Genomic DNA, 16,068 nt, shown 5'->3' with positions numbered 1-16,068 from the left:
CCCCAATCCCCAATTGACCAACTTGCATATTAAACCTCTTCCATTGATCTACTCTTAGTAGATCCAATGGTTCACATTTTCTTCTAGTTAACAACAAGCATGGGGGTTAACCGCTCGATAAAGCAGTTTCCCCTCACTCCTTCGCTGCTATGTGTCCTCCGATTAGTGGAATCGGAGCCAAGCCCTCGATACCACTTACCACTGCTTTGCCGCCCGAAATACCACTCGAGGTTATAAATCCGCCTTTTCACTGCGTTAACTCCTGCACTCTTTCACATGCGATGACCATTGATCTACTCCATCGGTCGGTTCTGATAGTTCCTTTAGGTTCCTCTGTTGTTTAATCTGGACCGTTGATCACTGAGATCCAATGGTTACTCTGCACCAATGCCTCACTTCTCTGCTCGTCCCTTTTACTTAGACTTTATGCTATTTTCATTGGTTCCTCTGCGATTTTGGGGATTTCTTCAGGGTTTCGGGTTTTCACTCTTCCGCTTCCTCAGAACTTAACTTCGCGAATTCTTCCTTCGCTTCCTCTAATTCTTCAGCTAGATTCCAGGATCCGTAATGACTCCTCTGAATCATTCTCTCCTCTCTGCACATTCTATAGAACTCTGTCTATAACCCTGTTACAAAACCTACGAATTATTAACTCACATGTAATACAATCACTCGATATTCATTCCACACATCTATACAGTTCTAGAATAAATCTCTGTATATATAAATATAAACAATTGATTACATATTAGAGACTCTTTGTCTCTCACAGAACTGTTCTCCAGTACCAGTGGCCTCCTCCTCTACTCTGCCCATAGGCTTACATTTATACTAGAAAGCTCTGTTGAACTAATTCTGGTTCCCCTCCTAAATCTACTAAACTGACTCCTAAATCCTCTATGTCCACTTCTAACTTCATTTAATTCCTAAAAACTCTCTCTCGTTCCTCGAATCATGAAACTGCTTAAGAGTTATAATTGACTTTTAACTCTTTTGTCTTTATTAACCACTCATGTTCTCATTTATTTGAGAGCATTTACAAAACATCTCACATTATCTAATTAATTCCTATTCTATGCACTCAAAAGCCTAAATATTACATTAATTCATCACTTAGGAATCCAACTTCCTTAAAATACATGACCCCCTATGTCTACTTAATTACAATGATTTTCACTTGGGTTGAATGCTCCTGCATCAACAAGAGGTGGAATATTTGAGTATTATTGTATCTCATGAGGGTGTTAAGGTAGATCCTAGCAAAATTAAAGCCAGCAAGGAATGGAAAATCCCCACAACCCTAAAGAATATTCGAGCATTTCTCAGGTTGGTACGGTATTATCACAAGTTTATTAAGAATTATAGGAAAATAGTAGCACCTCTAACATCATTACTAAAGAAAGATGCATTTTTTTGGACTCCATAAGCAATTAAGTTTTATGAACATCTTAAAGAGGCAATGTGCCAAACTTTGGTTTTAACTAATCTGGACTTCAAAAAAACCTTTATGGTGTAATGTGATGCCTCAGGAAATGGAATTGGTATTGTTTTACTGCAAGAAGGAAGACCCAATGTTTTTGAAACTCGTCCAATCAAGGAACGTATTACACAAACCTATTTATGAGAACGAAATGTTGGCAATACTACATACCCCGAAGAAATGACACCCTTACCTAATGGGAAGAATTTCAAAGTTAAAACAGATCACGATAGTCTTAAATAATTTTTGGAACAAATATTATCTTAAGAAGAGCAAAAAAAATGGGTCACTAATATGTTGGGTTATGAGTTTGAAATCACCTACAAAAAAGGGAAGAAAAATGTTGTTGTAGATACGCTCTCAAGAAGGGATGAGTACGTGGAAGCATTTCTTTATGCCATTTATATTATCCAACCTGACTGGATAACTGATGCAAGGGAGGAATGGAAGAATGATGAAGAGGTGTAGACACTCATTCAAAAGTTGCAAAAAGATCCCAATACCTTTGATACATTTATTTAGAAAAAAGACTCATTATGGTATAAAGATCACTTATATCTATGTGAGAATTCCCAACTCAAACAATATATTCTTTTGGATTTGCACACCTCTCCTTTAGGAAGGCACTCATGATTTTTAAAGACATACCATAGGGTCAAGAAGGAATTTTTTTGGGATGGCCTTAAATCTGATATTCAGAAGTTTGTGGTAGAATGCTTGGTTTTCCAAAAAATAAAGTTGAGACAATTAATACCTCATGTCTATTACAACCTTTAGCCATTCTACGTCAGTGTTGAGAGAAAGTCTCAATGGATTTTATCATAGGTTTACCCAAGTTCGAAGGAAAGAGTGTCATCATGGTGGTAATTGATAGACTTACCAAGTATGCACACTTTTGTGCATTATCTAATCCTTTTAAAGTCAGTACAGTTGCTACTGCATTTATGGAAATGATTAAAAACCTACATGCAAACCTAAAGATTATTGTAAGTGATAGAGATCCCATTTTCAATGGAAAATTTTGGACAGAATTATTTTCTTGTCTTGGTACTCAATTAGCTCATAGCTCATCTTATCATCCTCAATCTGACGAGCAAACTGAGATAGTGAACAAATTTTTGGAAGGATATCTTTGTTGCTTTGTATATGATAAATAAACACAATTGATTAAGTGGTTACCTTTGGCTAAATGGTGGTATAACACTTCCTTCTATATTGCAGCAAAAATGACCCCATTTATGGCACTTTATGGATACCATCCACCATCCATCACATCATCTTTAAGAGAATATTCCAAGGTTCAAGACGTGGAAGATCACATCGAGCACAACAACAAGTTCTCCAACTCTTAAAGGATAACCTCACTCTGGCACAAAATTGAATGAAACAACAAGAAAAGAAGCATCATAATGAAATATTTTTTGATGTAGGCAACTGGGTGTTTTTATGGCTACAACCATACAAACAAATGTCCCTCAAGCAAGCTAAGAAGGATATAAGTTATCACCCAAGTACTATGGTCCTTAAAAGGTTTTGCAAAAGATTGGTACTATGGCATACAAATTGAAGTTGTCTGCATCTTACCAAGGACACCTAGTTTTCCATGTTTCATGCTTAGAAAAGGTTATTGGTGACAAGCTCCTAGTTCAAACAATATTGCGAGAATTTGACAAGAAAGGAAAAATTGTATTGGAGCTTGAATTAGTCACATAAACAAGAACCCAAAAACTACATAATAGATCAATTCCAAAGTATGTCATTAAGTGGAAGAACTTACCCACTAAAGATTCCACATGGGAGGATGAGAATTTTATACAGAAGCATCCATAATTACTCAAGAGTTGAGGAATTTTTTTTTTTTGAAGGAGATGGGCATGTTAGGTCTCTATAATACTAATGTATCCTCCTTATTGTTATTGTTAGTGTAGCCCCTTATTGTTATTGTTGTGCTCATGTGGCCTCCATATTGATATTGTTGTGCCCTATAGAAGCCCACTGTTGTTATTGTTGTGCCCTTACATTATTATTGTTATGTAGGCTCTAGTTATATTGTGACCCCTTAGACTCCTATATATACTAAGGAGGTCTTATCATTTTTATCATCTAAAAATTGTTCATTTATCTGATGTAAAGGAGGTCCCCCCTCAAAGAGGCTAATTTTCAAGTCATTGATCTATTTTTTCTTTTGTTTTATGATTTAGTTGCATAACACAATCACTATGCTTAGGTGAGGAAAACAATTGGTACATAGGCCCCAAACTCTATTTCTCATGAAAATTACTATGAATACCTACAAACCACAACATAAGCCCACTTTAAAGACTCTTGGGCATCAAATTTGTATATGGATGTAAAGAGGAGGTCTTTTGCAATAAGGATGGGTCACAAAGCTTTTGAATGTGGCTGAGGAAGGAAAATAAGTACCTCAAGATTATGTTGAATGTTCTCAAGCTCAAGATCCTTGAATAGTCCTTCAACCAACATATAAGTTCTTTGTATGGGTTCTTTGCATACCTCTCACTGGGATACAAATGCCATCAAAAGGTTTTGTGCACTAAAAATGAGTATTAATTCCTAAACATGGTCAAGAGTGGAAATAAGGGTCTTCATCCCTCATTAAGTCTTCTCAAGAGTCAAGCACCATGAACCAAACCTAGACACGACGACATAAGCTTGCATTAAGGGGTCATTGTTCTAGGAAATGGATATGGGTGCCATTAAGATGTTTTACACAATGTTGATTGATTTTTATTATCAAGACCTTGACCATAGTTGTAGTATAGAAAATAAGTCTTAAACCTGTGACCATAGTCCAAACAACAACCTTATATCCTAAACTTAACTTCTCAAACCTAAACACCATGATCATGTCCTCAACTCACCACATTCTATTTATATTAATTATCAGTTACCCAATAATTCTCATACATTTTTTTTACAATTATAAAATATATAAGTTTTTCCCTTAACTTTTATATTTTCTATCTCAAGTAAAAAACTAATTGTTTTAAAACATTCCATCATTTTAACATTTGATGAAGAAGCATTATATTTTATATTTTTGAAAATTATCTAAATTTCTGTGTTTTTTTTACAGTATATTCTCATTTGTAATGAAGTTGCATATGTACCATTCATAATTTTTCCTATCACCGTACTGTTGGTTTCCAGATTTTTCTCACAGTTAACTTCTCATGACAGCGACGCATGAATTTACACTGGTCTTGCAATAATCAAATCCATTTGAAATTGATGACTTTGATCCATAGGGGCATGAATTACACTTCACTGTGCCTATTCTTATTCTTCTTGTTGAAATTCATGTTTGGCTGTGCAGCTTTGGTCAGTGTTTTGAGTACAATTGATGCCATCCGCCCTTTCAGGGTGAAGCAGAGCGTTGCAGACAACAATGGCCTCCTCCACTGTGAAAAACAGCGCATTCTGCCCAAGAGCATCCATAAATTTCGACCTGCGCAGCTTCTCTATCCCATGCCTCCCAGGATTTGCCAGTACAAGCTGCCATGACACAATTAATATTCAACATAATGCAAAAATACATCAACACTAGTACTTCAAAAAATTACCTGAAGTTGAAGCTGCTCCAGTTTCTTTCTCAGTACGTCAAGGGTATTGATCCCGCTGGTGTCGATACTCGTCACAGCTGGCAAAATTGGCAGGCCTTAATTAGTTAATGGATAGTTATTAGACCACATTAATTCTAAATCTGTTCATATCAAATCAATGGCGATGGAGACAATACTCACAACCCATGTCCAGCACCACGTAGCGGAGAGTGTGTCGATTGAGCTTGGCAAGGGTTTCTTCTTCTTCCTCTATCCATCTCAGAATTCTGTAATCACCCAAACCAAAACCTTTCTAGTAAAATTAGCCCAAAAATATATTCTAAACATTCTAAAAACTATCATTAAAATTACAATACTATTTTGTATAGTAAAGATGAAGTTTGGGATTTCAGTATAATTAAATGACTTAGTTTAATTTATAAAGGAAATATTTTTTTCATAGGAATTTGGAAAGAATGTGATTTTTATTATTTAAAATACATTTTCGAATGTATATATTCAATAATTTGAAAAACAGTTGGACAGTCAAATTTTACAGATTAAACAACTTAAACTAATTTTTTTTTAAATCTCTAAGGATTTTGGCTAAAATTAATTAGAAAATATATTATGAAAAAGACCATTTCGTCTGTAAAATTAAACAGATTCAAAAACAATTTATCACCTATAACCTCAAAATTAAAGGAAATACCCAGGCTATCGTATCCTCTTGATTGAAGTAAGCCTTCCCTACATTAAATTCATGGGTATGAATAGGTATCTTATACAAAGTTATACAACATAGAGGCGAGGAGGTTTCCTAAATTGCTTCTGACTCTAGCCAAAAGCTCCTTGTTAGGCTCAAGGTAGCATAAGAATGTCCACTGGGAATAAAGGAGGAGATTATCTTGCAGAATCAAGATAATATAAAAAATATCATTACTTCCAAATTTAAGGAGAAATTGTGGGGAAATAAAGAGCTAGAAGGAAAAAAGAAATTTCTAAACTCAAAATTATTTTTCTATCTTAACTATTGATAAAAAGAAAATGAACATTACCAAGATAGTAAAACTAAGTGTTGATGAATTCCTAAAATAAGATGGGATTTAAAAGTATGATACTTAAAAAATTAAAAAAAAAACCTTTCTTTTAAATTATTCATTTTATATTTACATTCAATTAAATTTTCAAAATATTTAAAACAATATCAACTTTCTTGACCTTTTAAATAAGATAAACCATATAAATTTTAGTACAAAAATAGAAATAATAAAAATAGGTATAAAAAAAACCAATTAAATTACCCCCACAGTAAAAAGAGCAATGGACAAACCTCTCTTTCAAATAGGTGCAGTTGGCGAAAAATATTGGAGAATCGATGCGCAGTATGAGAATGCCTGGAACTCTGGTGGCATCAGGATATTGCTCTCTACTTCTATACATCGATGTTCCAGGAATACTTCCAAGAACTGCAGTATGAGGCCTCATGATGTGCATCAATAATCTTAACAATGAAATGGATACCTGCAAGATAATCATCATATTCATCCATGGAAACATTGCCGGATTTCACAGGTTTAATTAAATTAGTATAACATTCAAGAAATACTTGTGTCCATAGCATACCGCGATTGCAAGGCCAACTTCAACGCTGGCAAGAACAACGCCCAAGTAGCCTCCCAAACAGATGAAGAAATCGATCTTGTCCACCTTCCAGAGATGATAGGCGCTGTGGATGTCGATCAAGCCAAGCATGGCCGAGATAATTATGGATGACAAGACCACAGTAGGAGTGTAATAGAAGAGAAAAGTCAGAAACAGAAGAGTTATCATTACAGCGGTGGCCATTACTACGTTTGAGAATGCTGTTTTACATCCGGCATTGAAGTTCACTGCAGACCTTGAAAACGCACCTGCAACCAATTTGCTAATCCTTTTAATTGCAGATTTCACAAAGCTCAGAGACATGAACCAAAGCAGTCATATCTCTATAAAATTTCAAAAATATTTAATCAGCACTTTTTTATTAATCTTTTAAAATCACAAAATATTTTTGAATTCAAATCAGAAAATTATTTGTTTAACCTCACTCTCATTACTTTGTATCTGATTCCAAAATATTTCCAAAATCTATAATCTAAATATAAATACCCATACCATACAATACAAAACATAAAATATTACATATACTATGAAAAATAATATATTTAAATAACCTAACCTGTTGTAACATAACAGGTTGTGCATGACCCTACTATGTTCATGATGCCAATGGCTATCACCTCTTTGTTGCCATCAATGTGATAGTTCTTGAGCAGAGAAAAGGTCCTTCCAATAGCTATTCCTTCCTGCACAAATTAACAATAAAAAATTACTAACATTTTCTGGCTGAGAGGAGTGATTTGAGATCAATCAATTGCTTATTACAGAGAACGTTTTCTCTTACAGTCAGGGAAACGAGACCCGATATAAGTCCTGCCTTCAAAGTGACCTTCAGGTACTTGCCATTGCAGGCTAATTGGCCAATGGACACAGGGTTTAGACCCTTCTTCAAGTGACCCACCTGTCCTGAGCCCGAATTAAATTAGAGCAGAAATCTTGGTAAATTAATACATACAAAATTCATACAAAAGGATCAGATTATTTCCATACAATTTCCACTCCGTGCTTATCTGCATGCGTGATAAAAACCAGCAGACTGCCTATAATGACTGATATCAGCGGAGTAGCAGCAGAGATCCAGAATAACCGTGGCCTTTTCTTACTCTGCAACCACATAACACAATTTCTTTATCAAGCATTTGTATTTCGGTGGTGGCATAAATCTATAATCATCGGTAATTTTTTCTGATTAATTTTGCCTTAATTTTAGTGAAGATTTTTAATAATTAAGTGGTTTGCTTTACGAAGTTTTAACTTTTTTCAAGGTATTTAATTTATTCATGTATTTAAAATTTTAATTATAAAAAAAATTATAATCTTTTTTCAAATTATATAACTAATTTAAAAAAAAAATTATTGAGACAATCTTTGTAGCAATGCGACGTTCCACCATTGTTGATTTTCATATTGAAAAAACCTTTGTCACAATATGAGCTTGAACCATGTTTGAACTATATATTATTTATATACATTTAGTGCCATCTACAATATAAAATAATGTTTGAGAAATTTTATCACTTTTGAATGATCATAATAATTGAAAATTTAATATACCCTTTAAATAAAGGAGAAATCTGTTTTAATGTCTTTAGATTTCAGTAATTAAAAGTTTTCAACAAAAATAAATAACTTGAGCTAGATGACATCCTTGTTAACCTAAAGTCAAAGCCTGTTCATGTGTGTTTTGCATAATGTATTTTCTCAATCCATATAAACTACCTCTTAACATTATATTAAATAAAAGAAATAAACATTATATTAAATAAAAGATATCTCTTTAATGTGAAATGGATATGTAAATTTTTATATATTAATAGATACATTATGCAAATTCATAAATACAAAATAATAAATATAAAGAAAAAATGTTTCTTATTGTTATGACTTTTTTTCAATTTCTGTTGTGATTTTTTTCTCTGGATTTTTAAGTTGTTTCTTTTATATAAGAAGTGTTGTGTGAATCTGGATTATTATGAAAATTTAATGAATGGGAGTGGAGTTAATCATTAACTTCACTCTTGTGCATTAGAAGCTTTGTGTGAATTTAAATTATTATGAAAATTTAATGAATAGGAGTGAAGTTAATTTAATTGTTAACTTCACTCTTGTGTATTAGAAGTGTTGTGTAAATTTAGAATATTATGAAAATTTAATGAATAGGAGTGAAGTTAATTGTTAACTTCACTCTTGTGCATTAGATTTATAAAGTATTTCGAATTTTATAAATAAGTGCAATTATACATTAATAATAGGAAATATTTATATACAAAGTGTTGTGTGAATCTAAAAACTAGAAACTAAATTGAGTTACTATTTAGTTTTTAGTTTTGATGTATTAGAATTAATTTTTATTTATCAAATTTCTAAAATATTTTGAAATTTGCAATTAATTTAAATTCAATAATATATTAATAAAAAAAATTATGTAAAAAACTGTGTGAATTCTAAATATTCCAAAAATCTAAAATACAAAAACTTACTATTTAACTTGGCTTATGAGTCTAGAATATTATGAAATCTGCAATTTTTTTTTCATTAATTTGAATAGGAGATTAATAATAAGATATTCCTATTCTAGAGTTTTTGGAAAGTTTAATTGTTTTTAACAGTATAAAATCTATTTTTTCTTAATTCATTACTATAAATAAATCATGTATAAAGCAGGCTTTACTAACGATGTAACGGGCGGCCAGGAGAAAAATCAGAAAGAATCCTCCAAGCACGATGGTTTCCCATCTCCACTGCACACACACAGTGTTCCAACCTCAGCAAGCCTGATCAGTGGCAGTTCTATGAGAAAGAAAAGAAATTGAAGCAAATGAATTTATTGATCCAGGGAAACCTTGTCAGCTTCTTCTGAAACCGAGCGTACGATAGAAACTATGTCTGTCTTAGTAGTAAAATGCTTAAGTCCGAGGATGCCTTTGAGCTGCTGAAGGGACACAACAGTGGCTACGCCCGCCATGAATCCCACTATAGTTGCGTGAGAAAGTAGGTCTATGATGAACCCTAACCTGCTCCATAGAATATCAAATCAGAAAGGAGCAATTGAAAAAAATTCCCGAGCATAGCCTTCGTGAATAATTGGGTTTGGAATATGAATATATAAATTTATCATGTCATACCTCAAAATGCCCATGGATGCTTGGAAAACACCAGCAAATAAGGTGGCTGTCATGGCCAAACGTACATAGAGCTCAGGGTTATGAGTTGGTGAGACCTCATGGCTGAGCATTGAACCAAGAAGAATCGACACAGAGGCGATCGTGCCTACTGCAAGATCCTTTGAGCTCCCCAATATTGCATAGATTAGTGGAGGAACGAAGCTCGAATCTACGAAATATTAACAGTAAAATCAGAAAGTGGGATTTCTCAAAAATTAAATAATTATTACCCTATCTCCTCTCAAAATCTAAGGAATTATCCTGAATTGGTAAAGGTAAGAGGTTTAAATCTCTCTACTAATATGTTGTAAATTATAAGAGGTTGTCAATATAATTTCCATGTAGAATTGTTCAAAACTTGAGATCTCTCTTTGTTTCATATTAAAATGGGTTTATAAATTAATCATAAAATGAGTTAATAGTGTAGGGTAATTTAAGGTTGTGTTTTATGTATTTGTGGATAGTAAAGTATAAGAGGTTGTTAATATAATTTTTATGTTGAATGGTTTAAATTTTTAGATCTCTGTTGCATATTAAAATGGGTTTATAATTTAATAATAAAATGAGTTAATAGTATTGGTAATTTATGGTGGTGTTTTATGTTTTTTTGAAAAGTGTTTTTAGAAAGTATTTTTACCTGGTTCAGATTAATATATAAAATTAAAGTGTTAAATTATTTATTTACTTTAAATATCATTTTTTTTATGTATAAATTTAATATTTAGTATTTAAATGAAATATAAAATTAATTATATTATAAATTATAAAAAATTATTAATCAATATATAGAATATTTTAATATTATATAAATATTGAAATATATATTTCTTATTATTATTATCTCAATGCATAATAACTTTACAGAATTAATTAAAAATAAATAAATAAATTTAATATTTATGTGTTAAAAATAGATTATTATATCAATTTCTTAAACAATAACTTTACCAAATTAATTTAAAAATTCAATAAAAACTAATATTTATATTAAAAATAAATTATTTCACTAACAATAATATTAAATAAATAACTTTTTTTATATCAAATAAAATAAAAAATTTATAAACAATTTATTTATAATTTTTTATATAATTTAAAAATAATATTTATCAAAACAACACTATATAACCCATCATATACATATATAATTCATCACTATCCTTACATATAAAATAAAATAACTTAATACAATTTTCAATTTTCATATATACTAAATATAATCTCCGATCAATTAAAAATGTACCATATAACTATATAATATTTATAGTATATAATGTACAATGCATTTGTCACTTTCTTTAGATATAAAATAAAATGATTTAATACAATTTTCTACTTTCATATATACTAAATATAATCTCCAATCAATTAAAAACCTATAATATAACTATATCATATTTATAATATAATATACAATGCATTCATCACTATCTTTTAGATATAAAATAAAATGATTTAATATAGTTTTCAATTTTCATATATACTAAATATAATCTCTAATCAATTAAAAACCTATAATATAACTATATCATATTTATAATATGATATACAATGCATTCGTCACAACCTTAGATATAAAATAAAATGATTTAATACCATTTTCAATTTTCATATTTACTATATATAATCTCCAATCAATTAAAAACATATAATATAACTATATAATATTTATAATATATGATATACAATGCATAGATAAAAGAGGATGGCCTACAATTTCTGTACTGCATCGATTAAAAATATATAACAAGAATTTATAATTTTTATCAATAAACCATTAATGATATAAAATATGTTAATATAAATTGAACATCTCAATATAACCTTTTGGGGTTACATAGGAAAATTTATTTATTTTTATTTAAAAATATTTATAACCTTTTGGGGTTATATAGGAAAATTTATTTATTTTTATTTAAAAATATTTATAATTGTGTAAAGAGTTTCTCAAAATAAATATATATGTAATTTCTTCTTAGGTTAAAATTATATATATATATATTAAAATAATAATAATAAAATAATTAGTAAAAAAAACAATATAAATTATAATAAATAATAAAAATTATATATTTAATTAATTTTAATTAAAAAATTATTTAATTTTAATTTCACAATTTCAAATAAAAGAGATGTGTCATTCTCTATTTAAGATAGAGTTATTATTATATAGCATTTGAAAAATATAATAATAATAAAAATAATATGTTACTTTCATCAATAAAATATTTAATATATAGCTATATATATATATGAAAAAAGGATGTGTAATTATTTGAGAAAGTATATATATATATATATATATATATATATAAAAACAATTAAAAATAAAAATACAATAATCTTATGCTTAAAATGTTTGTTTTATTTATATGTGTTCAAAATGAATTAGGTGTTCAATATGTGTTGTGAAGTCTAGGGTTTGAGAAAGATTGAGATTATTTAAAAGAAATTTATAGTCTCCTCCTCTTTTGGTAGAAGCTAGCCTCTAATTTTAAGCATGGGTGACATAAGGATGTTCAATCTTGGCTTAACCATTGGGGGATAAATGAAGAGATCATCCTGGGAAGAAAGGATAGTGTAAAAGGTACTATCACCTCCAAATTTAAGGATAAACTATGGGAAGATAAGGAGTTGGAGGGTAAAAGGAAGTTAAGATATTATAGGGAGGTGATCAACCATGATATTATAAGTAGGTGATCAACCCCACCCTTGAGAACCAAAATTCAACCATTGGGGGATAAATGAGGAGATCATTGTCCGAAGCAAGGATAGTGTCAAAGATACTATCACCTCCAAATTTAAGGATAAGCTATGGGAGGATAAGGAGTTGGAGGGTAAAACGAAGCTAAGATATTATAAGGAGGTGATCAACCCCACACTTGAGAACCAGAATTATCTTTTTGTTTTGACCAGAGCGAAGAAAAAGATGAACATCGCTAAAGATTAGAACTAATTCTCAAGAGCTTCAAAGTGAAACCCGGTGGTGGTCGATTCCCAAGACTCATAGAGTTGATAGAATTTGTTAGAATTTGTCAATTTTGCTATACAACCTTCTTGACTTGTTAAGTCAGCCCAACTATATTGGTCTTGGGGCACTTCTTTTTGAGCATAGAAATAAGATTCTAAAGAATTATAATTAGATTCTTCTTCTTCATCAAATGTTCAAAACAAATTAGATGTAATCAATCTTTCTATGTTTAATATAAAGTCTCCCTATACATACATAAATATATAAAAAATGAGCATAGATCTATTATAATCTCAAATTCATGTGTGCTCAAAATGAATGAGATGTATTATTCTTTTCTGTTTAGTATGGAGTCTGTCAAAAATAAGCATAGATACTCTCCATACTTAATAAAGCTGGATTAAGATGAATCTACCCTAATTATAATTACATATAATATATATTATATTTATTTTGTTAAATTAAATTTGAATTAAAATTATTCTTCATGTTAAATAGAAAAACAATCAACCTAATATAACATGCTATCATCAATATAGTATAATATTCGATGAATCTTAAGCATATCATAAAACATTTTTAATCCCAACAACTATAATCGATCACATATAAAAAAAATTCACGCACTAATAAACTGTTATATTAAACATATCTTCAATCTTTACGAGCTAATAACTTGTTATGTTAAACATGACTTCAAAACAAAAAACAGCCTAAGCTGCATAATTATTTTTCCATGGAGATATCCTACCTAGCATACTGCGGTCTTAAAAAATGTTATATGGAGATATCCCACAGCAAATTGATGTCAAATAAATATTCTATTCTGTCATATAGATTTAAAATGGAAACAATGGCAGTACTCACACAGTCCCATCACAGGTGGAAGATTGGCCAGCTTTGCGTAGCTTATGCCCTGCATCAATCAAACAATTTAATTAGAAAGAAAGAAATATATATATATGACATGAATGCAATAATCTATTTTATTAGATGACCTGTGGAATGGCAAGGCTGGCAATGGTAATGCCAGAGACAATATCGGATTTGAAGAGACCAAAAGAATATGTGGGCAACCATTCGAGGATGGGAAATGCATACTGAAGACCCATAACCCATTTGCGCCTCCTTGGTTGATTCCTAAATCGTCGAAACGGATCGTCAGGGAACAACATTTCCTTTACTGCATTCCTCAATCCACCAGTCTTGCTCTCATCAACAGGCCGATCCTTCACAGTTATTATGTCAAACATTGCTGCCTTCTCCAGATCTTCAGTACTCGTTCCATGCTCATCTACTCTTTCCATTAGACTCTAACAATCTCTTCTAATGTCAATAACCTGCACTTAGAAACTCTTCTTGATATTACATAGGATTATAATATATTTCTGGAGACTTGAACACATGCAGTTAAGGAAACAAATTGTTCATCAAATTAAAATTTTCACAGATTCTTTTTCAATGTCAAGAAATTTTTCTTAATACCTTATAAAATTATATCAGATACAATATATCATTGAAAACTTAAATACGCGCAACTAGAAAAACAAATTATTCATCAAATTAAAAACAAACTCTTCTTAATACCACATAAAATTATATTAATTACCATATATCTCTAGAGACTTGAACCCACGCAACTAAAAAGACAAATTCTCATCAAATTAAAATTCTCAATTCTCACAGATTCTTCTATATTCAGAATGCCGTGGAAAGAAAGGAATATACACAAAAAGCTCGATCCATCCGTCCATGGAGAAGCAACGCAACATATGGTTGAAGTCTAATAATTGGAAAGGACAGTCTGTTTAACTTGAAAATTAATTATGAATTACAGTACATCTGAAGCAAACATGCAGTCATGGCGCTGTTAATCAATGCTTTCGAATGCCCACCAACTAGAATCTTAAAACTGATTGAACGCCCACTAACTCGAATCTTAAAAATGAATCAAACTCCCACTAACTATAAATGTAAATCTGATCAGAAATCGGGTCAAATTATTTATAAATTTTTTATGTAAGCAAGATATTTTTAGACTTAGGCATAAAGGAATGGCAAAGATGAAACAGAAAAATTAGGTGTAACCATTATTATTGAGCAGGTTGGTCGGTTTGTTTGAAGGTCATTTTCTTTTGATAAGGTTTGTCTGCTAAAGTGCTTTTGAAATTATTGAGGATTAGGTAGACACGAATGGTGTGTGTGTTTTTTTAAGAATAATAAAATTATAACTTATAAAATAGTTATTTAAAGTTATTTAACAAAAAAATTAATTGGAAAATGCAAAATTTTTATACAATTCAACATTATAATATATCATTTTCACAATAACCAAACCTTTCCAACCAAATCTACTCATATCTCCATTAAATTTCATTATGAACAATGACATTAGATATTGATGCATCACCAAAACCACCTACATGCTTAGCTTACCTTTTCAAAGTACATTTTAGTATGGGAGTGGTATTTTTTCAAAGCGGTATATTTTCATTATTTTTTTTTCCAATTATCTATAGATTTACTATGTGGTAATTTGATAAACACTCTAACACATCATAGTCTGCTGTGGGCATATCAACTTTTTAATTTTATTTCACCCCGTCGTGAAATATGAATATGAAACTTGAAAAATACGCATTGTCATCGGGATGTGTGTACTTAAAACATTTTCATAATAACAAACAAACATATATGTCAGGTATTAATCCACTTCCTACTAAATATCCTTTCTTGTTAATTATTTTTTATTAAGCATAATTTTAAATGTTTAAATAAAATAATAGATGCAATTATATAATATATTTCAATTGTATCGCGGAATATTTGTTTTTAATATTTTTTAAATGTATGGGAATACTATTTTTTAATATATAGGTATACTAATATTAAAGCAAAACAAAATCTAATCTAAAAAAATTAAATTAGATTAATCTATTTAAATTTAAATTAGATTAACCTATTTCATTTGGTATTGAAATTAAATCATTTATTCATATTTAAACAAATATATCATAAAAACAGTCAGCACTTCACAAACTACTCTCTGCAATGTTTGGTATTGAAATTAAATCATTTATTCATATTTAAACAAATATATCATAAAAAGAGTCAGCACTTCACAAACTACTCTGTGCAATGTTTATACTTGTGGTAAGCAATAAAAAGTTTTGCAATTTAAGGTTTTGATTCAACCCTACTTTACCTTACTTTTCCATCGACTTCTTT

General features: G+C 30.3%; 1 protein-coding gene across 1 annotated transcript; it reads right to left on the bottom strand.

The window, feature by feature from the left end:
* Positions 1-4,572: 4,572 nt before the first annotated feature.
* On the bottom strand, positions 4,573-14,185 carry LOC149208273 (sulfate transporter 3.1-like). Its single transcript, XM_089394040.1, has 13 exons — positions 13,839-14,185; positions 13,708-13,756; positions 9,831-10,038; positions 9,548-9,719; positions 9,381-9,446; positions 7,696-7,809; positions 7,490-7,606; positions 7,265-7,391; positions 6,670-6,956; positions 6,377-6,567; positions 5,245-5,330; positions 5,065-5,141; positions 4,573-4,996 (listed from the first exon to the last, which is right to left on the bottom strand). Exons 1-13 carry the CDS (start codon positions 14,145-14,147, stop codon positions 4,781-4,783), a joined length of 2,019 nt encoding a protein of 672 aa, XP_089250166.1. The 5' UTR covers positions 14,148-14,185; the 3' UTR covers positions 4,573-4,780.
* Between the last annotated feature and the right edge of the window lie 1,883 nt (positions 14,186-16,068).

The sequence above is a fragment of the Pinus tabuliformis genome, chromosome 1_2 (assembly GCF_031772625.1).
Source record: "Pinus tabuliformis cultivar Carrire ecotype Pingquan chromosome 1_2, CPIR1, whole genome shotgun sequence".
In the NCBI taxonomy this organism is placed as follows: Eukaryota; Viridiplantae; Streptophyta; class Pinopsida; order Pinales; family Pinaceae; genus Pinus; species Pinus tabuliformis.
The sequence above is the reverse complement of the archived record's forward strand: the minus strand, read 5'-3'. Positions and strand labels throughout refer to the sequence as shown.

Excerpts from the sequence above, each read along its gene's own strand:
- LOC149208273 (XM_089394040.1), bottom strand. The coding sequence starts at position 14,147 with ATGGAAAGAGTAGATGAGCATGGAACGAGTACTGAAGATCTGGAGAAG. Across the intron at positions 9,720-9,830 it reads GCATCCATGGGCATTTTGAG|GTTAGGGTTCATCATAGACC; the intron begins GTATGACATGAT and ends TCTATGGAGCAG. Across the intron at positions 6,568-6,669 it reads AAGTTGGCCTTGCAATCGCG|GTATCCATTTCATTGTTAAG; the intron begins GTATGCTATGGA and ends ATTATCTTGCAG.